This window comes from Chroicocephalus ridibundus, chromosome 1 (genome assembly GCF_963924245.1).
Source record: "Chroicocephalus ridibundus chromosome 1, bChrRid1.1, whole genome shotgun sequence".
Lineage (NCBI taxonomy): Eukaryota > Metazoa > Chordata > Aves > Charadriiformes > Laridae > Chroicocephalus > Chroicocephalus ridibundus.
In genome coordinates, this window is record NC_086284.1 from 9,690,059 (window position 1) to 9,714,676 (window position 24,618).

At 62.8% G+C, this 24,618-nt stretch overlaps 2 protein-coding genes across 3 annotated transcripts in view; both read right to left on the reverse strand.

The window, feature by feature from the left end:
- Positions 1-24,618, reverse strand: part of PDE2A (phosphodiesterase 2A) — a 74,930-nt gene that overhangs the window by 17,256 nt on the left and 33,056 nt on the right. The window contains exons 2-5 of one of the 2 annotated variants that reach the window (XM_063328006.1): positions 24,182-24,242; positions 5,994-6,083; positions 1,188-1,276; positions 363-472 (exon numbers count right to left, since the gene is read on the reverse strand). In XM_063328006.1, the coding sequence (XP_063184076.1) occupies positions 363-472; positions 1,188-1,276; positions 5,994-6,083; positions 24,182-24,242 (350 nt within the window). Of the gene's footprint in view, positions 1-362; positions 473-1,187; positions 1,277-5,993; positions 6,084-22,936; positions 22,980-24,181; positions 24,243-24,618 lie in introns of those variants that run through there. The other variant, XM_063328014.1, reaches the window with a different exon arrangement.
- Positions 3,098-5,952, reverse strand: LOC134513861 (uncharacterized). The gene is given in 1 exon segment (XM_063331081.1): positions 3,098-5,952. A coding segment is annotated over 1 exon segment (1,095 nt). The 5' UTR covers positions 4,895-5,952; the 3' UTR covers positions 3,098-3,799.

The following is a 24,618-nucleotide window of genomic DNA, read 5'->3' on the forward strand; positions in this document are numbered from 1 at the left end:
CGTCCATCCATCCATCCACCCACCCACCCACCCACCCACCCATCCACCCATCCATCCATCCACTTACCCATCCGTCTGTCCATCCATCCATCCATCCACCCACCCATCCATCTACCCACCCATCCATCCACCCACCCATCCATCTACCCACCCATCCATACACACACCCACCAACCCACTCACCCACGCACCCCTTCACTTACCCACCATCTACCCCCCCATCTACCCACTCCTTCACCCACCCACCCACTCACCCACCCACCCATCCACGCCTAAGCCCACCCAATCTCCCACGCACCCACCCACGCACCCACCCACCCATATTGCCTCCCCCCACCCCATTATTCCCCCCCCAGCCCCACCTTGCGTGCCGGGGGCCAGGGGTGCTGCCAGGGGCCCCAGCTGCCGACCAGGGAGCTCAGCGGGGGGCAGCCCCCCGCATTCCAGCCGCTTCTGCCTCCGCACCGCATCCCTGCGGGGACAGGGATGGGGACAGGGACACCCTGAGCCACCACCCCGGGGGAGGACACCAACAGCCCCCCGGGCAGGGGAATCCCCCCGGGGAAGGGGACCTGCATGCTCGGGGAGGGACAGGCCACCAGGACTGCGCAGCACATGTGGGAAAGGATGAGGATGAGGATGGAGATGGAGATGATGGAGATGATGGAGATGGAGATGGATACAGGAAAGGGAAAGGGGATGAGGATGGGGACAGGGATGGGAATGGAATGAGGATGGGATGGGGGACAGGGATGGGAATGGAGATGAGGATGAGGATGGAGGTGGGGATGGGGAAGAGAAAAAGGATGGGGATGGGATGAGGATGGAGATGGAGATGGAGATGGGGAAGGGACAGGGGAGGGGATGGGGATGGGGATGGGGATGAGGATGGACATGAGGAGGGGAAAAGGGATGGGGATAGGGACAGAATGAGGATGGAGACAGGATGAGGAGGAGGAGGAGCAGGCTGAGGATGGAGATGAGGATGGGGAAGGAGAAGAGGACGAGGATGGGGACAGGGATGGGGACGAGGATGGAAGAGGATGAGGATGGGGATGAGAGTGGAGCCACCAGCCATGTCCCCTGGGAAACCTCACGCCCGCCGCGCACACGCGTGTGCGTGCATCCACACCAGGCCACAGGCGTGTGCACACACGGCGGGGCGCGGGGGGGGGGGGCAGGCTCACCTGAGCTTCCCCTCGGACGGCAGCTCGTGGGGGGGGTCGTCGCAGATCAGCCGGGTGTCCCCGTCCAGCAGGTAGATGTAGACGTGCTCCTGGAGGGGGACGGGCAGCGCTGAGGGATGGCGACACCCCGGGACCCCCCAGACCCCCCCCAGACTCCCCTGGATCCCCCCCCCCGCCCCCCGGCTCTGCAGGGAGCGGGGAGGTGCTGCGTGCCTCACTTTCCCCAGGTGCGGGGGGGCTTTGCTGGGCAAGAGACGCGGCACCCCACGCACGAAGACATGCGCACAGGCACACGGGTATGTACGCACAGGTACACCCCCACGCATCCGCACGCGTACGCACCCACACGTAAACACACATGCACACCCACCCATGTGCAAAAACACACGTACACAGCCACACGTGTGTGTAAACACACGTACACACACATAAACACACGTACACACCCACACGTGTGTGTAAACACACGTACACACCCACACATAAACACACGTACACACCCACACGTGTGTGTAAACACACGTACACACCCACACATAAACACACGTACACACCCACACGTGTGTGTAAACACACGTACACACTCACACATAAACACATGTACACACACACGTATGTAAACACATGTACACACTCACACATAAACACACGTACACACACACATGTGTGTAAACACAAATGCACACCCACCCATGTACAAAACCACACGTACACACCCACGCATGTGTGTAAACACATGTACACACTCACACAGACACACGTACACAGCCACACGTGTATGTAAACACATGTACATCCCCACACATCAACACGCGTACACACCCACACAGGTGCAAAAACACACGTATGCAGTCACATGTGCATAAACACATGGACACACCCACACATGTATGTAAACAACACATACACACTCACACGTGCATAAACACACGTGCACACCCACACATACGTAAACACACATACACACCCACACATGTACATAAAGACATGTACACACTCACACATGTGCATAAACACACGTACACACCCACACATGCATAAACACATGTACACAGTCACACATAAACACACATACACACCCACACATGTATGTAAACACATGTACACAGTCACACATAAACACACATACACACCCACACATGTGCAAAACACATGTAGACACTCACACATAGACACACGTACACACCCACACATGTATGTAAACGCACGTATGCAGTCACATGTGCATAAACACACGTACACACCCACACATGTACGTAAAGACATGCACACAGTCACACATGTGCATAAACACACGTACACACCCACACATAAACACATGTACACACCCACATATGTGTATAATCACACATGCACACCCACACATGTATGTAAACACATGTACACACCCACACATAAACACACATACACACCCACACATGTATGTAAACACATGTACACACCCACACATAAACACACGTACTCTCCCACACATGTGCGTAAACACATGTACACACCCACACATGTATGTAAACACATGTACACACCCTCACATAAACACACGTACGCACCCACACATGTGCATAAACACACGTACACACCCACACATGTATGTAAACACATGTACACACCCACACATAAACACACGTACGCACCCACACATGTGCATAAACACACGTACACACCCACACATGTATGTAAACACATGTACACACCCACACATAAACACACGTACGCACCCACACATGTGCATAAACACACGTACACACCCACACATGTATGTAAACACATGTACACACCCACACATAAACACACGTACACTCCCACACATGTACGTAAACACATGTACACACCCACACATAAACACACGTACACACTCACACATGTATGTAAACACATGTACACACCCACACATAAACACACGTACACACCCACACGTATGTAAACACAAATGCACACCCACCCATGTACAAAACCACACATACACACCCACGCATGTGTGTAAACACGTGTACACACTCACACAGACACACGTACACAGCCACACGTGTATGTAAACACATGTACATCCCCACACATCAACACGCGTACACACCCACACAGGTGCAAAAACACACGTATGCAGTCACATGTGCATAAACACATGGACACACCCACACATGTATGTAAACAACACATACACACTCACACGTGCATCAACACACGTGCACACCCACACATACGTAAACACACATACACACCCACACATGTACATAAAGATATGTACACACTCACACATGTGCATAAACACACGTACACACCCACACATGTATGTAAACACATGTACACAGTCACACATAAACACACATACACACCCACACATGTGCAAAACACATGTACACACTCACACATAGACACACGTACACACCCACACATGTATGTAAACGCACGTATGCAGTCACATGTGCATAAACACACGTACACACCCACACATGTACGTAAAGACATGCACACAGTCACACATGTGCATAAACACACATACACACCCACACATAAACACATGTACACACCCACGTATGTGTATAATCACACATGCACACCCACACATGTATGTAAACACATGTAAATACCCACATATAAACACACGTACACACTCACACATGCATAAACACACGTACACACCCACGCATGTATGTAACCCATGTAAACACACGTACACACCCACACATGTATGTAAACATAGGTACATACCCACACATAAAGACACGGACGCACCACCCCACATGTACATAAAAACACACACACAGCCACACATGTATGTAAACACATGTACACCCCCACGTATAAACACACGTACACACTCGCGCCTGTGCATCCACACACGCACATACCACACACGCACATAAACACATGCGCACACCCACCCAGGCACGTGAACAGGCGCACACAGGCACACGTGTGCAGGAACGCATGCGCACACAAGCACATAGGCACACACATGTACCTAAACACTGGCGCACCCCCACACATGTATGTAAACACATGTACACACCCACACATAAACACACATACGCGCCCACACATGTGCATAAACACACGTACACACCCACACATGTATGTAAACACATGTACACACCCACACATACACACACGTACACACACACATGTACGTAAACACATGTACACAGTCACTTGTGTGCATAAACACACATACACACCCACACATGTACGTAAACACATGTACACACCCACACATGTATGTAAACACATGTACACACACACATAAACACATGTACACACCCACACATGTACGTAAACACATGTACACACCCACACATAAGCACACGTACGCACCCACACATGTACAAAACCACATGTACACACACACATAAACACATGTACACACTCACACATGTATGTAAACACATGTACACACACACATAAACACACATACACACCCACACATGTATGTAAACACATGTACACACCCACACATAAACACACATACGCACCCACACATGTACAAAACCACATGTACACACCCACACATGTATGTAAACACATGTACACACACATAAACACACATACACACCCACACATGTATGTAAAACACATGTACACACCCACACATGTATGTAAACACATGAACACACCCACACATAAACACACATACCCACACATGTGCATAAACACATGTACACACCCACACATGTATGTAACCACATGTACACACTCACACATACACACATACACACACACACTTACGTAAACAACACCCGTACGCATCCACACATGTGCGTAAACACACGTGCACACCCACACGTGTACACAATCCCGCACACGACCGCGCACCTGCACGTACGCGGACACAGACACGAACACCGACCCTCACGCACACGCTCCGGGGTCACCAGCACCCCAGGGCCACCACCGGCACCAGCATCACCAGCACCCTGGGGCCACCACCAGCACCAGGGTCACCGGCGCTGCAGGGCCACCACTGGCATCAAGGTCACCAGCAGCCCAGGGCCACCACCAGCACCAGGGTCATTAGCACACCAGGGCCACCACCAGCACCCTGGGGCCACCAGCACCCCAGGGCCACCACCAGCACCAAGGCCACCACTGGCAGCACAGTCACCAGCAGCACCAGGATGACCAGCACCCCAGGGCCACCACTGGTACCAGGGTCACTAGCACCCCAGGGCCACCACCAGCACCCCAGGGCCACCACCAGCACCAAGGCCACCACTGGTAGCACAGTCACCACCAGCACCAGGATCACCAGCACCCCAGGGCCACCACTGGTACCAGGGTCACCACTGGTACCAGAGCCACCAGCACACCAGGGCCACCAGCATCCTGGGGCCACCACCAGCACCAGGGCCACCACTGGTACCAGGTTCACCAGCACACCAGGGTCACCAGGACACCAGGGCCACCACAGGCACCAGGGCCACAACTGGTGCCAGGGTCACCAGCACCCCAGGGTCACCGCTAGTACCAAGGTCACCAGCAGCACCTAGACCACCAGCACCCCAGGGCCACCACTGGCACCAGGGCCACCACTGGCGCTCCGGGGCCACCACTGGTACCAAGGTCACCAGCACCCCGGGGGCCACAAGGACATTAAGGGTTCCACAGCTCCTGGCAAGGAGGCGGCCAGTGACACTCAACCCAAGAGCGATGTCACACGGGGCATTGGTGGCCGGTGACACGTGGCCCATATGTGGGAGGACATGGAGGTGGGCCGGGTGGGGGGGAGGAGGGGACATTCCCCCTCCCCCCCGCCCTGAGCTCAACCTTGGTACAAGCCACCAGCGAGTCCCCCGCGTGGTCCCCACCTACCGCAGCGGGCAGCAGGGCCAGCAGGCCATGGCGGAGGGCATCCCGTAGCCCGGCGGCATCGATGGCGGCCCCTAGGCTCAGCAGGGCATCCTGGGGAGAGAGCAAAGGGGTCAGGGGACCGTCCCGCGTCACCTCCCCCGGTCACCCGGCCACCCCCCCGCAGCACCGCGCCCACAGCCCGTCTGGGCTCAGAATGTCCCTTTTTGGTCAATGGCTGTCGGGGAGTGGGGGGGGGGCGCTGGGCATACTGGGAGCACTGGGATGGAGAGCCGGCACCAGCGGGGTGGCGTCCCCAAGGACACCTGGGCTTGCAGGGACATGGCCCCGAAGCCACACGTGGGGACGCACAATCCTGCGCTAGCCACACCAGTGGCTGCGCTAGCCACGCCAACATCCGCATAAGCCACGGCAACATCCGCGTAAGCCACGCCAGTGCCTGCACCAGGCAGCCAAACACCGTGCCAGCAACTGCACTAGCCCAGCTACCAACAGCGCTAGCCACGCCAATGCCCGCACTAGCCAAGCCACTGCCAGTGCTAAGCCACACCAATGCCTGCACTAGCAAAGCCACCCCCGGCTCTAGTTCCACCAACACCTGCACTAGCCACACCAATGCCTGCACTAGCCATGCCACCCCAGTGCTGGCCACACCAATGCCTGCACTAGCCACATCAATGCCTGCACCAGCCACATCAATGCCTGCACCAGCCACGCCACCCCCAGCACTAGCTCCACCAATACTTGCACTAGCCATGATAATACCTGCATTAGCCATGCCAGCATCTGCACTAGCCACACCAGCACCTGTGCTAGCCACATCAATGCCTGTACCAGCCACAGCACCTCCAGCACTAGCTCCACCAGTACCTGCACTAGCCACGCTAATACCTGTCTTAGCCGTGCCAGCATCTGCACAAGCCACGCCACCCCCAGTGCTAGCCAGACCGACACCTATGCTAGTGTCATGGTCAGGACAGCTAGCCAGACCACCCCCAGTGCTAGCCACACCAATGCCTGCACTAGCCAAGCCACTGCCAGCACTAGCCATGCCAGTGCCTGCATTAGCCACACCACCCCCAATGCTATCCATGCCATATACCTGCACTAGCCATGCCAGCCCCAGTGATAGTCATGCCAATACCTGCACTAGCCATGCCAATACCTGCGCTAGCCATGCCACCACCTGCAAAAGCCACACAAACACAGGCGCTAGCCATGTCAATGCTTGCACTAGGCATGCTACCTCCAGTGCTAGCCACGGCAATGACTGCGCTAGCCTGCCACCCTCAGGACTAACCATGCCAACGCCTGCGCTAGTCATACCAATGCCTGCACTAGCCATGTCAATGCCTGCACTAGCCACGCCAGCACCCGCAAAAGCCACATCAACATGTGTACTAGCCATGTGAATGCCTGCACTAGCCATGTCAATGCCTGCACTAGCCATGCCTATGTCTGTGCTAGCCACAACCACCACACTAGCCATGCCACCTCTAGCGCTAGCCACACCAACGCCTGCAACTAACCATGTCAGTGCCTGCTCTAGCCATGCCATCTCCAGCGCTAGCCACACCAATACCTGCACTAGCCATGCCTATGTCTGTACTAGCCATGTCAATGCCTGCACTAGCCATGCCAGTACTTGCACTAGCTACATCAATACCTGTGCTAGCCACGTCAATGCCTGCACTAGCTACGCCACTCCCAGTGCTAGCCACGCCATTGCCTGTACTAGCCACGCCGACACCTCGTCTCCGACGGGGCAGGCAGGGCTTGGGACAGGCAGGGCAGGCAGGGCAGGGAAGGAAGGCAGGGCTCAGTGCAGGCAGGGCAGGCAGGGTGAGCAGGGCAGGCAGTGAAAGGCAGGCAGGGCAGGCAGGGTGGGTAAGGCAGGCAGCACAGGCAGGGCAGGCAGGGCCTAGGGCAGGCAGGGCAGGCAGCACAGGCAGGGCAGGCAGGGCAGGCAGGGCAGGCAGGACCCAGCGCAGGCAGGGTGGGCAGGGCAGGCAACCTAGGAAGGGCAGGCAGGGCTCCATGCAGGCAGGGCCCAGTGCAGGCAGGGCAGGCAGGGCAGGCAGCGCAGGCAGGGCCCAGTGCAGGCAGGGCAGGCAGGTCTGGCACAGCAGGCAGGGCAGGCAGGGCAGGCAGCGCAGGCAGGGCAGCAAACCTGGCTCCCCTCCCCTTAAATATTCGAGTCGGTGCCGGTTCCTTTGCATTAATACACGGGGGCCACCCCGGACCTGTCCCCGCTCCCCACCCCACGCCCCCCCTGGGCACCCAGAGGGTGCAGGGGCCGGGGGGGGGGGGCACCCTGGGTCTGCCGCAGGGTGCCAGGCGAGCCGTGGCCACCGCCGTGGCTCCCGCCAGCCGCCCCCCCCCGCCCAGGGAGCCCCGCGGGCAGGAGGATTCCTGCCGTTCCCCTGCCAGCGCCGCCATAAATCCCCCGGGAGAAAGCTCGCAGGCGCCCGACGTCGGCTCGCTGCCGACGACCATCCCCGGTGCCACGGCGGGGACCCTGCGGGGACCGTCCCCAAGCCGGTGGCAGCCCCTCGGCCGGGGCCGGCGGCGAGGGCGCTTCCAGCTGAAGACATGGGCACTGGTTTTATTCCAACAGGGCCGCATCTCCAGTCGCTTACTCACACTGGAGACACATGCACTGTAGAATACAGCCAGGCCTCGGCCGGGTGGCCGTCCTGCCGTCCCTCTGTCCCTCCGGTCCCTCCGCGGGGGCTCGGCATCCCCGCCGTGTGCTGAGGAGGAGACGGGGCAGAGCCCGAGCGGGACGCCCACCCCCCCACCCCGGGGCTGTTGGGAGCATCGAATGGCGGCGGCACGCTGGGCGCGGGGACGGACAGGTGGCAGCTGGAGGCGGGTGATGGGTGTAATGGGGCTGGGAATTCGGGTCCGTCCCCGGAGCGGGTGGAAAAAGCTGCAGGAGCTAAAAAAAACCCAGCCCCACGCTGAGGAGAGAGCGGCGGAGGCAGGCGGCGGGGCGCGGCTGCACGGGAGGGCATCCCGCTCATCCCACCCATCCTGCTTGTCCCACTCATCCCACTCATCCCGCTTGTCCCACTCATCCCGCTTGTCCCACTCATCCCACTAATCCCACTCATCCCACTCATCCTGCTCATCCCAGTTGTTCCACTCATCCCCCTCATCGCCCTGTCCCACTCATCCCATTCATCCCACTCATCCCACTCCACTCGTTTGTCCCGCTCATCCCACTCGTCCCTCTCATGTCACTCATCCCACTTGATCCATTCATCCCACTCATCCTGCTCATCCCACTCAACCCACTCCTCCGTCTATCCCACTCATCCTGTTCATTCCACTCATCTCGCTATCCCACTCATCCTGCTCATCCCACTTGTCCCCCTCATCCCCCTCATCCCACTAATCCCAATCATCCCTGTATCCCACTCAGCCCATTCATTCCACTCATCCCGTTATCCCACTCAACCTGCTGATCCCACTCGTCATGCTTGTCCCACTCATCCTGCTTATCCTGCTCATGTCACTCATCCTGCTTGTCCCACTCATCTCCCTCATCCCACTCATCCCAATCATCCCTCTCATCCCACTCAACCCACTCATCCCATTCATCCCACTCATCCCACTCCACTCATTTGTCCCGCTCATCCCACTCGTCCCTCTCATGCCACTCATCCCACTTGATCCATTCATCCCGCTCATCCCACCCATCCCCCTTGATCCACTTATCCCACTTATCCCACTCATCTTGCTCAACCTGCTCATCCCCCTCATCCCTCTATCCCACTCATCCCGTTCATCCCACTTATCTCACTATCCCACTCATCCTGCTCGTCCCACTCATCTCGCTCATCCCCTTCATCCTGCTCATCCCACTCGACCCATTCATCCCACTCATCCCCCTCGTCCCTCTATCCCCCTCATCCCCCTCATCCCACTCAACCCACTCATTGTGCCCATCCCACTCCCATACCAACTTCCCCCTGCCATGCCGGCAGTATTCCCGGTTGCTTATCCCGGGATGCCATAGCCGCGGCCGCGCTCTGTACCCTCCCGTGCGCATCCCATGGGACGCTGGGCTGGGAGCCCTGGGCACGGAGCCCACGGGCCACCCGCCCCCCTCCCGGTTTTAGCCATAAATAGCCTTTCCCGAGGCCCCGCTGGGGCCCCGCTGTCAGCTCTGTTTATGGCTTTTATTTAATGACCCCCCCTCGGGAGCTGGAGCGGCGCCCGGGACACTGGGAGAGCCAGGAGCCACGGGGTGGGGGGGGGGGGGCTCCCCTAATTCCTGCTGGGGAAGAGGGATGTGGGTGATGTGCCGGGTCCCCGCGTTCGCCGGGGGGGTGACGAGCATCCTGGGGCCACCGTGCAAAGGGGTTGGGGGGGGGGGCACGGAACCCCCCCCAGAAGCCCCCTTCCTGCCCCATCCGCAGCGGGATGCTCTGGCACCCGACGATGAGACGGGGCCACCGGCCACCCCGTCCCTGTCCCCGGGGATGTCACCCATCCGCAGCGGGTGGCAGGGTGCGGGTGGCACCTCCCGGTACCCATCGGGATGCGGGGGGACATAGGACACGGCGCTGGGTGTCACTGACAACGCCGGGAGCTGAGGGCGCTGCTCCTGAAGAGCAGGATAGAGGAGGGGAGCAGTGCCATGTCCCTGTCCCTGTCCCTGTCCCCCTCCCTGTCCCTCTCCCTGTCCCTTTTGCTCTCCCTCTCCCTGTCCCCCTCCCTGTCATCCCTGTCCCTCTCTCTGTCCCTGTGCTGGTCCTCGTGCTCAGACAGCATCCGTGGCCCCATGGGACCGTCACCCTGGGACCAAGTGTCCCCTGGGAGGATGGGGACACCGGCCTCTGCGTCGGGACTGGGTGACACATGCCACACTGTCCCCATGGGACCAGGGCTGGCACATGCCGGAGCCGTTATCTGCCTCAAATATTTCCCACCGGAGCCGCCGGGGTGATTAATGAATCAGCTCATTAGAGGAAGCAATTTGTCTTCGGCCCCCTCCCCTCCACGAGCCAGGGCACGGCGAGGCCCCGCACGGCACAAAAACCTTCGGAAAACCCAAAAACCTTCGGAATGCACAAAAACCTTCGGAAAGCCAAACCTCACGGTGGCCCTGCCCTCTTCCCCGTGGAAAATTGCACCTTTTTATTCCCCCCCCCATTTTTTCCCCCACTTTTTTCCTTCCAGAGAGCAGCGGCAGCATCCCCCCCACGCCAGGCTCCGACAGACCCCGCTGGGATGGAAAACCATCTTTTCCAGCGGAGGGAATTCACCTGCAGCAAAAGTGAGGTGGGTTTGGGGTTTTTTTTTCCCAGGGAGGGAGGGGGTTTCTGGGACAGATCCGTCCCCATGCTCAGCCCCGCCAGCCGCGGCAGCTGGGGCTGTCCCCCCCACCTCCCCCCCCAGCCCCAAACAACCCCCCCACACACGCCGGCAGCCTGTCTGGATGTTTATGGAATAGAGAAATCCCATCCTGGCCAGCTTCCTCTCCGGAAAGGCTCCTCTCACGCTTGCTGTGGGGAGGGAGGGGGGGACAGGTTGGGGACGGGGGTCCCGCTTCCCCGCCCCCCCCCCAGCACCCGCGCTCGCTGGGTCTCGCACCTCATGGCTTGGGGATAGAGACGGTTTTTCCCCCATGGGGGAGCTCAGGGGTGATGCTGCCCCATCCAGAGCCCCCCCAGCGTGAGGGGTATCCCCCCTGCTTCCGGAGCAGGCAGAGGCCGGATCCAAGGCAGCGAGGGTCCTGCTGGGATGGATGCTCAGCCCCCTGGAAGATGGGGTTCCTCTCGGGGGGCGGCGGGGGGGGGCACTCAGGCGCTTGGCAAGTGGAGTTAGCGCCCAAAGAGCTCAAATCCAGGACCTGCCGCCCACCAGGCTCGGCTCTAACCCGGGGGAAACCGAGGCACAGGAAGGGAGGCAGCCGTACGCGGCGCCTGGGAGCATCCTGCTGCCGGAGGGATGCGGAGCTGGGGTGCAGGGCGCCCCACCCTGCCTTGTAAAAGGGGGGGGACAACAAGGGCTGGGCGTCCTGCCCGGCTCCCAACCCGAGGACGGGGGTGCTGGGCTGAGGGAAACCAGACCCACAGCCTGGCTGCACCCTGCCACGGCTGCGGGGGCACCCATGGGTGCTGGCCCTGAGGCGGGGCTGGGCTGGGGGCGGGGGGGGGGGGGGGGAATGCTGGCATCAGCCCAGGCTTCGGCAACAGCCCCTGCCCGCTGCGGGGCCGAGGAACCTCGAGGAAATGAATCATCTCCCAGCCCGCCTTCGCCCTAAAAACTCCAAGGAAATTATTTGACCGCCCGCCACCCTTGGAGCTCGGAGGCGTCCGGCTCCCCGCAAACCCTCCCAGCCCGGCTCCTGCCCCTCCCGCGGGATTTTATCCACCTGGGAACCGCGAGGGAAATGATCCCAATTAATTCTGTAAGTGGATTAGTGCGTTAATGCCAACCCCCCCCCTCCCCAGCCCCGGCGTGAGCGATCGCCTTGGGGATGAAGCCGGACATCGCTCCGTCTGGAAGGAGTTCATCCCCTGCCCTGAGCTGGGGCAGCCAAATCAAATCAGAGCATCCCAGATGCTGAGTACGCAGATCTCCGTGCCCACGGGCATCACTTCCCCCCCACCAACCCCCACCCCACCCCCCCAGTAGCCACCTCCCGCGGGTACCGTCCCCATCCCTGCCCCATGCCTTTGCCAAGCTGCTGGATTGGGATGCAAAGGGATGGGGATGCTTGAGAGCCCAGCGTACAGCGAGGCAGGGAGGGTCTAGGGCAGGGAAAAGCCCCCCCATCACCCCATTTATCACCTCTCCGGCAGCAGATGGGGTGAGAGATGTCAGCCCTGAAACCGGCAGACCCCCAGGGCAGCCAGGACCCCCCCGCCACCCCCCAGCCCCTCTCACACCACCCCCACTGCCTCTCCCAGGAGCACCTCTCAGTGCCCGGCTGGGGTTGTCACCCCACGGCGGTCCCACAGAGCCAGGGTTGGGGACCCGGCACCCTCCCACCTTGGGTTTGTCCCATGGGATGCATTTTTAGCCGGCGCTGGCTCGGCCACAGCCGCCAGCCTCTGGATCTTGTTCCGATCTCCCGTCTGACAGGCAAAAAGCAAATCGCATTTGTATTCCTGCCGCCCGCTCGCTGCCATCTGGGAGGCAGCCGGTCTCCCTGTGCCCGTTCCCGTGTCCCCAGCATGGGGACACCCGGCCGCTCGGGTCACCTTCCCTTGGCCAGGGCAGCCCCAGGGGCTCCCTGCCTGGCCCTAAACCTGCAGGCAGGGTCACAGTTCCCCCTCCCCAAGCCACAGCTTTGGCTTTCCCCATCACTTTCCCCTCTCCAGGGCACTTTCTCCTCTCTGCAGAGGAAGATGCTGGTCCAGGACCCCCTTTCTGCCCCCACCGATTGCCCCCAAGGTGCCCCCCAGGACATGGGGACAGACATCCCTGCTCTTGCCACCCCCTCCAGGGTGTAACGTCAGGGTGCCAACACCACGTCTGCACCCCAAGATGGGCACCCCCAGCTGCCGGGGGAGCAGCCGAGCCCTGTATCCCCCCCACCCCCAACAGGACCCCCAAGCTGAGCCCCAGCAGCCGGCGGCTGGAAGCAAACCCCCCTCCCCGGTGCCCGCGCCGCCCTGCCCAAGCATTTGCCGAGCAATCTGGCCGGGTATAAAAATATCCCCGAGCTGTGATTCATCCTCCTCTCCCGCCTCCCCCTCGCCTCCGGCAATACCGAGCCCCCCAGTCCTGCTCCCATCCCTGGGGGGGCTGCTCTCCTGTCACACACACACACACACACACACACACACACACACCCCTGCTCCGGCTGCACGGCCCCGTGCTCCGGCCGCGGTGGTTAAATATAGCCAAGCTCTGGCTGTGTGTTAGCAACGCCGAGCTGACAACACGCAGGCAGGGCCGGGCAGGAGCCCTGCGCAGGCAGAGAGCACGGCCCGGCTGAAACATCGCAAGTGGGGAAACTGAGGCAGGGAGTTGGGAAGCGACTCTCCTGAAGGCAGCGGGTCCCCACCGCTTTGCTGTCCCCTCCAGCCAGCTCTGAGTGACACCGCTGAGGTCCCTGTCACCCTGTCTTCGTCCCTGCACTGCCCCAGGATCCCCAGCCCCACGGCCACCATTCCCCAGGGAACGCCCTCCGTCGGGGTGGGGATATGGAGGCAGCATCCCCCATGCCCCCAGCAGCCTCCCCGATACCCCCCAGCTGCATTCCTGACACCCCCAGCCACATCCCTGATACCCCCAGGGCAGCATCCCTGATACCCCCCAGCAACATCCCTGATTCTCCCCCCCCAGCAAAATCCCTGATACCCCCCCAGCTGCATCCCTGACACCTCCCAGCATCATCCCAAATATGCGCCCAGCAGCATCCCTGATACCCCCCAACAATATCCCTGATTCTTCCCCCCAGCGACATCCCTGATACCGCCCCAGCAGCATCCCTGACACCTCCCAGCAGCATCCCTGACACCCCCCAGCAGCATCCCTGACACCTCCCAGCATCATCCCAAATATGCGCCCAGCAGCATCCCTGATACCCGCTGGGGCAGCATCCCTGATACCCCCCAGAAACATTCCTGATTCTCCCCCCCAACAGCATCCCTGACATCCCCCAGCAGCATCCCCGATACACCCCAGCAACATCCCTGACACCCCTCCACAGCGTCCCCGATACCCTCCAGCAGCATCCCTGACACCCCCAGGGCAGCATCCCTGATTCTCCCCCCCGCAACAGCATCCCTGATACCCTCCCAGCAGCATCCCTGGGACAAGGTCCAGGGCGTCAGAGGACGGAGGGATGGACAGACAGAGAGCAGCTCTGCCCAGCCCCGGCTGGGAAGCCATCCATCACCTCCCAGCCTGCCCATCCCGGATTAGAGCACTGCTTTCGCTCCCAAATTACATTGCTTTAATCTAATCAGGCAGCAACAACCTGTAACCCGAGGTAGCTCCTTAATTACCTCATCTTTTATAGGGGGATAATGAGCGTAAACGGGAAGGAAACACTTCTGGGATATCTCTTGCCTCCCCACGGTCATTTGCCGGGGCTCCTGTTGCAGCAGATGGATGAGGAGCAGGGGCTGGCACAGAGTCACCCTGGCATGCAGCAACGCTGGGATAAGGACGCCCATGGGTGGGGGGATGCCAGCCTCCAGCGCCAGCCACCCCCAAAAAAACCCACACTGGGACCCCTCCATGCCCGCTCCTGCCTCAGTTTCCCTGGGTGTGCAGGGTGGCAGGCGTGCAGGACCGGCTCGGAGAGGCGCTGGGGTTGGGAAGGGGCTGTGCTGAGCCCCCCAGCGCCGAGCCCGGAGCTCAGCGCATCCCTCCACCGCGTCCTCCTCGCCCCCGCACTGCCCGCGCTTAACCACAGCCGTAACCACAGCCGTAACCAGCGCCTAGCAGGCACAAAGAGCCCCAGCGTGAGCTCTTCGCTTCTCCTTAAATCATAGAATCAGAGAATCTTCATGGTTGGAAAGGACCTTTGAGATCATCGAGTCCAACCATACACACACCAAAAAAAAAAACCAAGCAAAAAAAAAAACCAAAACCACCAAAAAAAAAAAATATCGCACTTTTCCGAGTCATTTCAGGTGCTGGTGCTCCACCAGCGAGTTCCAGCCCAGGAGGCTGCAATGGAATCGCAGCGGCCAGCAAGGCATCGCCCGGCCGGGGACAGGAGTCGGTGCTGGGGGGGCTACACCCGGCGGGGGGCTGCACAGGACCATCTGGTGGAGCGGGGCCAGGGGAGGCCCCGGAGGTGCTGGGAGGGCTGGAGCCCCTCTGCTGGGAGGACGGGCTGAGAGAGTTGGGGGGGTTCAGCCTGGAGAAGAGAAGGCTCCGCGGAGACCTTGGAGCCCCTTCCAGTCCCTCAAGGGGCTCCAGGAAAGCTGGGGAGGGACTCTGGATGAGGGAGGGGAGCCATGGGACGAGGGGGAAGGGGTTTCCACTGCAAGAGGGGAGATTGAGCTGAGATCTCGGGCAGAAATTCTTGGCTGTGAGGGCGGTGAGCCCCTGGCCCAGGTTGCCCAGAGAAGCTGTGGCTGCCCCATCCCTGGAGGGGTTCAAGGCCAGGTTGGCCGGGGCTTGGAGCAAGCTGGGCTGGTGGGAGGTGTCCCTGCCCAGGGCAGGGGGTGGCACTGGGTGGCCTTTAAGGTCCCTTCCCACCCAAACCATCCCGTGATTCCGTGATTTGCACGGAGTGCTGTGCACGGGGCCATTGCACAGCTAGTGCCAACCATCCGCCCAGTCCGGGGCCAGCTGGACCGACGCTCCCTGGGGACACCGCACTCTCCCAGCGGGGGATGTCAAATATTCCAAGCAAAATTTTCCAACCTGCCTCATCCTCCGAGACCTTGGGGGATGCTCCCCGGGTCTGTCCCCGTCCCCGTCCCCCCCCACCCATCCCAGCCTCGCTGATGGAACGGGGCCGGAGTCAAGGTCGCTTCCTGTTGATGTGCCTTTGTCGGGCAGGACAAACGGCCGGGACCGCGGCCGTCCTCCTCAAGGATTTCCCGTCCCCAAGAACATCGCGGCCTTCTTGGAACGGCAGTCCCCGGCCGGGCTGGCTAAACGATTTGCCGCTAATTAGTTGTTGATAAGAGCGGAGCTGGAAAAGGCCGGGGTCTCTCCCGCCGGGAAGGGAAGGGAAGGACCTTGTTATTTCGGTGGGAAACAAATGGCAAGGAGCAGGAAAGTGGCTGGTCCCCTGCACCATGGGGACCCCCAGGTCCCCTGTCCGTGGCCCCTCCAGACCCCCATCCGTGTCCCCCGGGATCCCCCGTGCACCTCGTAGCCAGGGCAGGGGGGCTGCTGCCTGCAACACTGCCCGCACACTGGGGACATGGACCCCACTCAGCCCCGTGTCACTTGTCCCTAACCCATGTCCCATGGCAGGGAGGGGACAAGGACCCTGCTCAGACCCATGTCACTTGTCCCTAATCCATGTACCCTGGCAGCGAAGGGGACATCAACCCCTCTCAGCCCCATGTCACCTGCCCCTAACCCATGTCCCATGGTGGGGATGGGGACAATGACCCCTCTCAGCCCCATGTCACTTGTCCCAACCCATGTCCCATGGCAGGGAGGGGACAAGGACCCTGCTCAGCCCCATGTCACTTGTCCCTAATCCATGTACCCTGGCAGCGAAGGGGACATCAACACCTCTCAGCCTCATGTCACTTGTCCCAACCCATGTCCCATGGCAGGGAGGGGACATAGACCCCTCTCAGCCCCATGTCCCATGTCAGGGAGAGGGACAAGGACCCCTCTCAGCCCCGTGTCACCTGCCCCAGCCCATTTCAGGGCTGCAGTGGTAGTGCGGTGACACCCTGGCATCCCTGGGAAGGGACTTGACCCCGCTGCCCTTCTGTTCCCAGCAGGGAGCTGCCACCCTGCAAGGCTGCGGTGCCCATAAATAACGTGCCGGAGGATGGGGACAGGCGGGGACAGTGGGGGGGACAGGCCCAGCTGTGGGGTACACGAGGCCAGGGGGGTGCCCGGACCCGGGGAGGACAATCCCATGGATGGGCTGGGGGTTTCAATCCTGCAAACTCAGGGTAGAAAAAGGCCGAGCATCCGCTCGGACCACTGGCCGCATCCCGGCAGGCGATGCCAGCTCCTGCCAGGGCTCGGGGGCCACCTGGGCACATAGAGGGCGAAGGCACCCGAAAACCCACATCCCTAAAACCCTCCTCTCGTCCCACGGGCACCCCACGCCCTCCCCGCGCCCCAGCCCCCGAGCCCTCTCCATCCTCCCCAGGCGGCCGCAGGGAAACTGCTCCATCATTAGGAGCATCCCTGGTACCCGACAGTTGTCACCCCGAGGGACAGGGACATTTATAGCCGCCGCCGTGCTGGCACCCAGCTGTGATGGGTGGCCGGTGCCATCCCTTTGGCGCTGGCAGCTGCGACAGAGCCGGGCATGGGGCCGAGCGACGTTTCAGGCAGTGCTGGAGGGGAGCTGGCACCACGCACGTCCCCAGGACACGGCATTCCTGGAAGGCTTTCCCTGGCACATGGTCCCCTTCCTGTCCCCGCCGGCCACCAGCACCTCCCGGCTGGGTTTTTAGGATATTCCTAGATGTTTTCTGGCGGATTGGCTGTGCCCAGGCTCCGCTGGCCTGGCTCGGCTCGGGAGCATCGTGGCGTTCCAGGGATGCGGATGGAGAGGGGCTCGGGAACACAGGGAAAAGCCGTGTCCCATGGGAAGGGGGACTCGGAGCGGTGGGATGGGAAGGGGAGACGCAGCGTTCCTGCATCCTCTCCCGGCACGGCCGGCGCTAATGGGATCTGCAGGGTGATTAGGGGGATCGTTTATCAGCCTCTGATGGGATCTGGGAAAATTGAATTCCCGGCCATCTGCAGCTGAGGAGGAATTCAATCTGGGGCAGAGCTTCGGAGCAGGGCCCCGGGCGGCCGGGGGGCTGGCAGAGCCGCCTCCCTCAGAGTGGGGGGTGGGGGTCGCTCCGTAGGCATCTGGACCTCTTTTATTTTCCATATATAAGAGGGTTTGGTGACGGGATCCAGCTCCCAGCCGTCGGGGAGGGGTCTGGGAATGGCGGGGTGGGGGGGGGGGTGTCTCATTACTCAGATGGGGAAACTGAGGCACAGCCAGGGGAGGCCCAAAGCCATCCATTAAATGGTTCCCAACGCGGGAAGGTTTAGAGAACTGGTGTTTAATGGATCGGCACCCATCCGGGCAGCAGCAGCACCCAGCCGGGGGTCCCATCTCCAACCCCCTTGTCTATGGCCCGTCCCAAAGCCATGCCCAGGGCACCCAAAGGTGCCGGGCTCCATGCACCCGCCAGAGACGTGGGTGGCAGAGGGATGCACCTTGCGAGGACCTGCCTGAGCCAAAAAAACAGGGAGAAAATCCCCGCTCTGGCTGACACGCAGCTGCCGGGGAGGATTTGCTCCCGGGTTTGGCAGCATCCCTACGGAGCCGGGCTGGGAGCAGCGATCCCCTCTCCTGCGCCAAGAACAGGGAGTCTCAGGAACCAGCCTTGCGCCCCATCTGCTCCCCCCTCCCCCCCAGCATCCATCTCCCTCCCCACACACCCTCTTCGGGGCAGCTCTTTCCTTCCCATGGGATAGGGATGCGACCGGATCCGGCTGCAAAGATCCAGCAGCTCCAGATCCCAGCCCAGTCCCTAAATCCATGGACTCACCTCCGAGAGGGTCGCCTCGGAGCTGGTTTGGCTCCTCAGCCCTGGAGTTTTGGGGACGAGCCTCCCCACGGCTGTGGATGCTCGGCGGGGGGGGGGCTCAGGTGAGACCTGGGTTCAGCCCTCCCCAGTAACCCCCCGACCGTCACACCAGTATGGGATGAGTGAGAAGACCCCGCTGAATTCACCCCTCTCCCCGCCCTGCACTGCCAGCGATGCCATTGTCCCCACAACAAGACACCGAGTGCCCGAGCCACCCCCCTGCCGCAGGCCGAGGGGGGGGCGGTCTCTGCCATCACCTCCCCGCAAAATGTCTCAGCTCGGCTCCAAAAAACCAAGGGTGGCAGCGGCGGCGGTGCCCATCGTGGCTGGGAGGACGACGCTGCGATGCCGGACCCGGCGCGAGAAATTCCTCCCCTCCAGCAAACACCGAAGGTCAAAGCAAACCACCCCCCCCCGGCCCAGCGCTGGCTGCCCCCCACCCGACGCTGCATCTCCCAGCACCGGTGCCTGCACGCAGCCCCCCTGCCCAGTTTGCACCGGGAGCACCCGCATCCTGCTCCTCCATCCTTGGGGTGCACCAGGAGTACCCACATCCTGCTCCTCCATCCTTGGGATGCACCGGGAGCACCCACACTTGGCTCCTCTATCACTGGGATGCACCAGCAGCACCCACATCCTGCTCCTCCATCCTTGGGATGCACCGGGAGCACCCACACCTGGCTCCTCTGTCCCTGGGGGGCACCAGGAGCACCCACACCCCAGCTCCTCCATCCTTGGGATGCACCGGGAGCACCCACACTTGGCTCCTCTATCACTGGGATGCACCAGCAGCACCCACATCCTGCTCCTCCATCCTTGGGATGCACCGGGAGCACCCACACCTGGCTCCTCTGTCCCTGGGGGGCACCCGGAGCACCCACATCCTGCTCATCCATCCTTGGGATGCACCAGGAGCACCCACATCCTGCTCATTCAACTCTAGGATGCAGCAGGAGCACCCACACCCGAGCTTCTCCATCCTTGGGATGCACCGGGAACACCCACACCCCGGCTCTTCCACCTCTGGGATGCACCAGGAGCACCCACACCACAGCTACTCCATCCCTGGCGTGCACCGGGAGCACCCACACCTTGCTCCTCCATCACCAGGGGTGCACCAGGAGCACCCACATCCTGCTCATCCAACTCTAGGGTGCAGCAGGAGCACCCCCCCCCCAGCTCCTCTGCCTCTGGGGTACACCAGGAGCATCCCCACCCTGGCTCCTCCATCCTTGGGATGCACCAGGAGCACCCACATCCTGCTCCTCCATCACCGGGGTGCACCGGGAGCACCCACGCCCGGCTCCTCCATCCCTGGGGTTCCCCAGGAGCACCCACACCCCAGTGTCTGGGCTCTCCGTGCAGCCCCCCCTGGCCGGTGCAGAGCTGTGTCACCGCGACCAGGCCATTTCTGCACCCCAGCCCCGTTTCCACATCCCTAGAGGTGGCCACGAGCCCGGTGCGATACGCCGTGGGGCACGAGGGGGCCGGGACCCGCAGCCCCAAAGTGCCCGGGCACACGCAATGCCGACAGGGGCTCATCCTACACCCGCGAGCACCCGCTCCTCGGAGCGGCCGGACAGGAAGAGCTTTTGCCAGCGGGGATCCTTAGGGCTGGGGACCACTGGGGTGCCCCCACCCCCCGCTCTGGCCTGGGGGTCCCGCTCTGCCCCCCGGGTCCCTGCGGGGTGGGGGAAGGAAGCCGGCCCTGCCCCGCGTCATGGAAAGAAGCGCCCCGGCCCTTTCCTCCGCTTTATTGCCCTGCTGATGTGTTTGTGTCCGTCGGAGGAAACGCCGGGACAAACGCCCACGGGCGCGTTGTCCCCACGCCGCCACCCCCCCCCCCCCAACGTGTTCCCCCGCGTGGGGAAACTGAGGCAGGAGCAGCCCCACACCCCCAGCATAGAAAGGGGAGCAATAGGAGGAGGGGGTGGGGGGGGTAGCACCCGAGCGTGGCCCCCACAGCCTCTGGGTGCAGCGTGGGGCCCCCTCCCAGGCCCTGGGCACTGTGTGCCCCCCCCCGCCCCCTCCCAGCTCCTGCCTGCTCAGCCAGGCTGCGAACGCGTCTCAATTAGGGTTTGATTCATGGGCCAGGCAGCGGGTAATTGCATTGGGGCCGGCGGCTGGGAGGGAGGGAGAGGAGGCACAGCCATCTTCAGCCTCACCCCACAGCGGGGCGGTCGGGGGGAGTCCAGCGGAGGGGGGGGGAATAAAGCCCCAAGTCCTATATATATATCCCCTATACACCCCCCCCCCCACCCCGGGCTTGGGGATGGGGGTCCTGAACGTGGCCAGCACCCAGGGCACCGCCCAGGATAGGGGGTCCTGGACCATTTTGGGGGGGGGGGGGGTGGGGGGTAGGGGGTGGGGGGAGCTGTTTCTCGCCCACCCCCGCAGGATTTGTCCCCCGCCACCCATCCCTCACATGCCACCCGTCCCTGGTCGTGTCCCTTTGCTCCATGCCACTGTGGCATCGCACGATGGGTATGGCTGGGGGGGGGCAGCTTTGCCCCATCACACGTGCCCCCCCCCCCTCCCCCCCCACCTCGGTGCCACCCCAGCAGCCCCCAGACCAGTCCAGGTTAAAGCCAGCCCCATCCTGCATCTGAGTGGCTTTTGCCCCGCCAGGACGGGGGGTTGTGGCTCTGTGGCTCCCTTCCAGGTCCCCCCACACCTCTGGGTGCCCCCGGGGGGGGGGGGACGGGGGGGGACTGCAGCCCACCCAGCTGTAAGCACCCTCCCCAGACAGGGCTAGTTGGGTGCTGGCGGGTCTGGCACCCGCGGGGACCCCCACACCACAGAAAGGGCCGCTTGCCCTGACCAGTACAGAGCCACACGTCCTGTCCCTGTGCCGGGTGACAGCTCTGATGTCCCCAAACTTCACCCTGCCCCTCCGGGGGGGGGCTCAATGCACCCCATGCCCCCCCCCTCCCCCTCCGCCCCTCCATGGCTGAGCTCCTTTCCCTCCGTCAGCAGCTTTTGGCTGTTTCCCGGAGAGCGTTTCCTTCCCTTCATTTCCCAGTCCCTGCCTCGCTCCGGCCTTGAACCCGGAGCCACCCAGAGCCCACCAGAGCAGGGCAGAGGGGCTGTGCCCCCCAGTCAGACCCTGGCCATGGCGGGGGGGGGGGGGGGGAGAGTGGGGGGGAGGGGGAACACCACGGCCACGACTCTCGCACCCAAAACCATGGGTGCTGCCCGGCACTGGGGTCAGGGATCCAACACAGCTGGATGGCGAGATGGGGTGGGAGCGCTCCGGGCTGGGGCGAATCCCTTCGGGACCACCCCCCCCACCCCCCTTCCCCAAATTTGGATGCGTCGACGGCGCAGGAGCACAATGGACCAACCATTTTCCCATCCCTATACTGGGGTGCAGCCTTTCCCCCTTCCCCCCCCCCCCCAAAATGGACAACTTGCGCAAAGAGGGTGGGGAGGACTTGGGGCAGGGAGCTATTGGGGTCCTCCCCTTCCCAGCATGACACCCCCCCCCCCCCCCGAGGACTTTGCCCCACGGAGGGGGCACGCTGAGGAGCTTTTGGGGCGAGCGGAGCAGGGCAGGGGGACACGGGGGAGCGGGGACCCCGACAGAGAGAGGGGACCCGCATTCCCTGGCACTCCCAAAAGCATGGCACCCCCAAAACCCTCACCACACGAGGGACCCCCGGACGCATGGCAACCCCCCCTAAAGCCCCCCCGCCACCACCACCCACCCCGGGGGTCGCTCACATTGTCCTGGAGGGTGCCCATGGCGCGGCCCCGGCTGCCGGCTCGGCTGCGGGAGGGCGCTGCGGGGCCGCCGGGATCGGAGCCGGGATCGGGGCCGGGATCGGGATCGGGGCCGCCCGGTCCAGCCCATTTCCTCCGGGATCCGCACACCCGCCTCCCCCCCGCCCGCCACCGCCTCCTTCCTGCGTGGCTGCGGGGGGGACACCGAGCCCAGCGCGTCCCCAAGGCCCGGGGACACCCCCCCCCACACCCCGTGCCGGGGACACCCGCCAGCCCCCCAACCCCGGGAACCCCCGCCCCGGACGGCTCCATGCACTCGGTGAGCGTCCCCCCACAGCTGCAGGAGGGGGTGTGGGAGGTAACGGGGCGGGGGGGCACGACAGCCCTTTGCCCGCTCTCCCCGGTGCTCCCCATCCCGGCCAGCCCGCCCTGCCCCGGGGCCGCTCACGCAGCTCCGTGCCTCAGTTTCCCCTCCCGGCAGGAGCCTGTCCACGGCTCTCCCGAGCCCCGCCGCCAAGGAGGAGGGGGGGTAAGCGGGATGGAGAAAGCCCCCCCCGCCAACCCGGTGTGGTGTGGGGGGGTCCCGCACGCCCCTGTCCCGCCGCACCCCGATCCCGTGCAGTGCCGAGCACGGCGGGTCGGCAGCCCAGGCTCCTCCGTGTCCCCCCCCCGCCAGCGCTCCCGGTGTCGTGCTCCCCGCCCCCAGCATAAACCGGGAGCCCCCCAGCACCCCCGGGAGCGGGTGGGGAGTGGGCTCTGCCCCAGCCCCCGCTTCCCCGGGTCCCGAGTGGGAGGGGATGAGGTTGGGATGGGGGTCCCCGGTGGGGGGGGAGGTGGGTCGGGGGTCTTGGGTGGGGGGAAAGGTGGGTTAGGGGGGTCTCGGGTAGGAAAAGAGGTAGGTCGGGGGTGTCCGGTGGAGGGGAGGAGGTTGGGATGGGGGTCCCGAGTGGGGGGGGAAGGTGGATTGGGGGGGTCTCGGGTGGGAAGGGAGGTGAGTCGGGGGTGTCGGTGGAGGGGGGGAGGTTGGGATGGGGGTCCCGAGTCGGGGGGGGGAAGGTGGATTGGGGGGTGTCGGGTGGGAAGGGAGGCGGGTCGGGGGTCCCGACTGGGAGGGAAGGATGGCTACGGGTCCCGGGAGGGATAGGAGGCGGTTGGGATGGGGGTCCCGCGTGGGTAGGGAGCGCGGGGGGACCCGAGGGGACACCCCTGGGGGTGTGAGGAGGGCGGGGGTCCCTCCGTCCCTACCTGTAGCGCCTCGGAGCCGGGTACGGCGTCCTCCACCTTCAGGAAAACCTGCTGGCCCCGTCTGAAAAACCGGAGGAGGGCGGTGAGGAGATGCTGCAGCCCCAGCACCATGCCGGCTGCCGGCCCGCCGCTCCCCGGCTCCTCACGGCCCGGCCCGGCCCGGCCCGGCCCCCTCTCTCCCCCCCGCCCCCGGGCAGGGGCTGCGGGCCCCGCCGCTCCCCGCCCCGCTCCCCGCCCCGCTCCGCTCCGCTCCGCACCTGCTGCGCGCCGGCTCCGCGGGGCAGCATCGGCGGGGGGTGGTGGGGGGGGGGGAGAAAGGGTCGGGGTATTCCCCCGGAGGTGGGGGGTGGGGGTCGGGGTGAGGGTCCCGCTGTGGGGTGGGTGTCGGGGTATCGGTCCCCGGGGTGGGGCGGGGGTCGGATTGAGGGTCCCCGGTG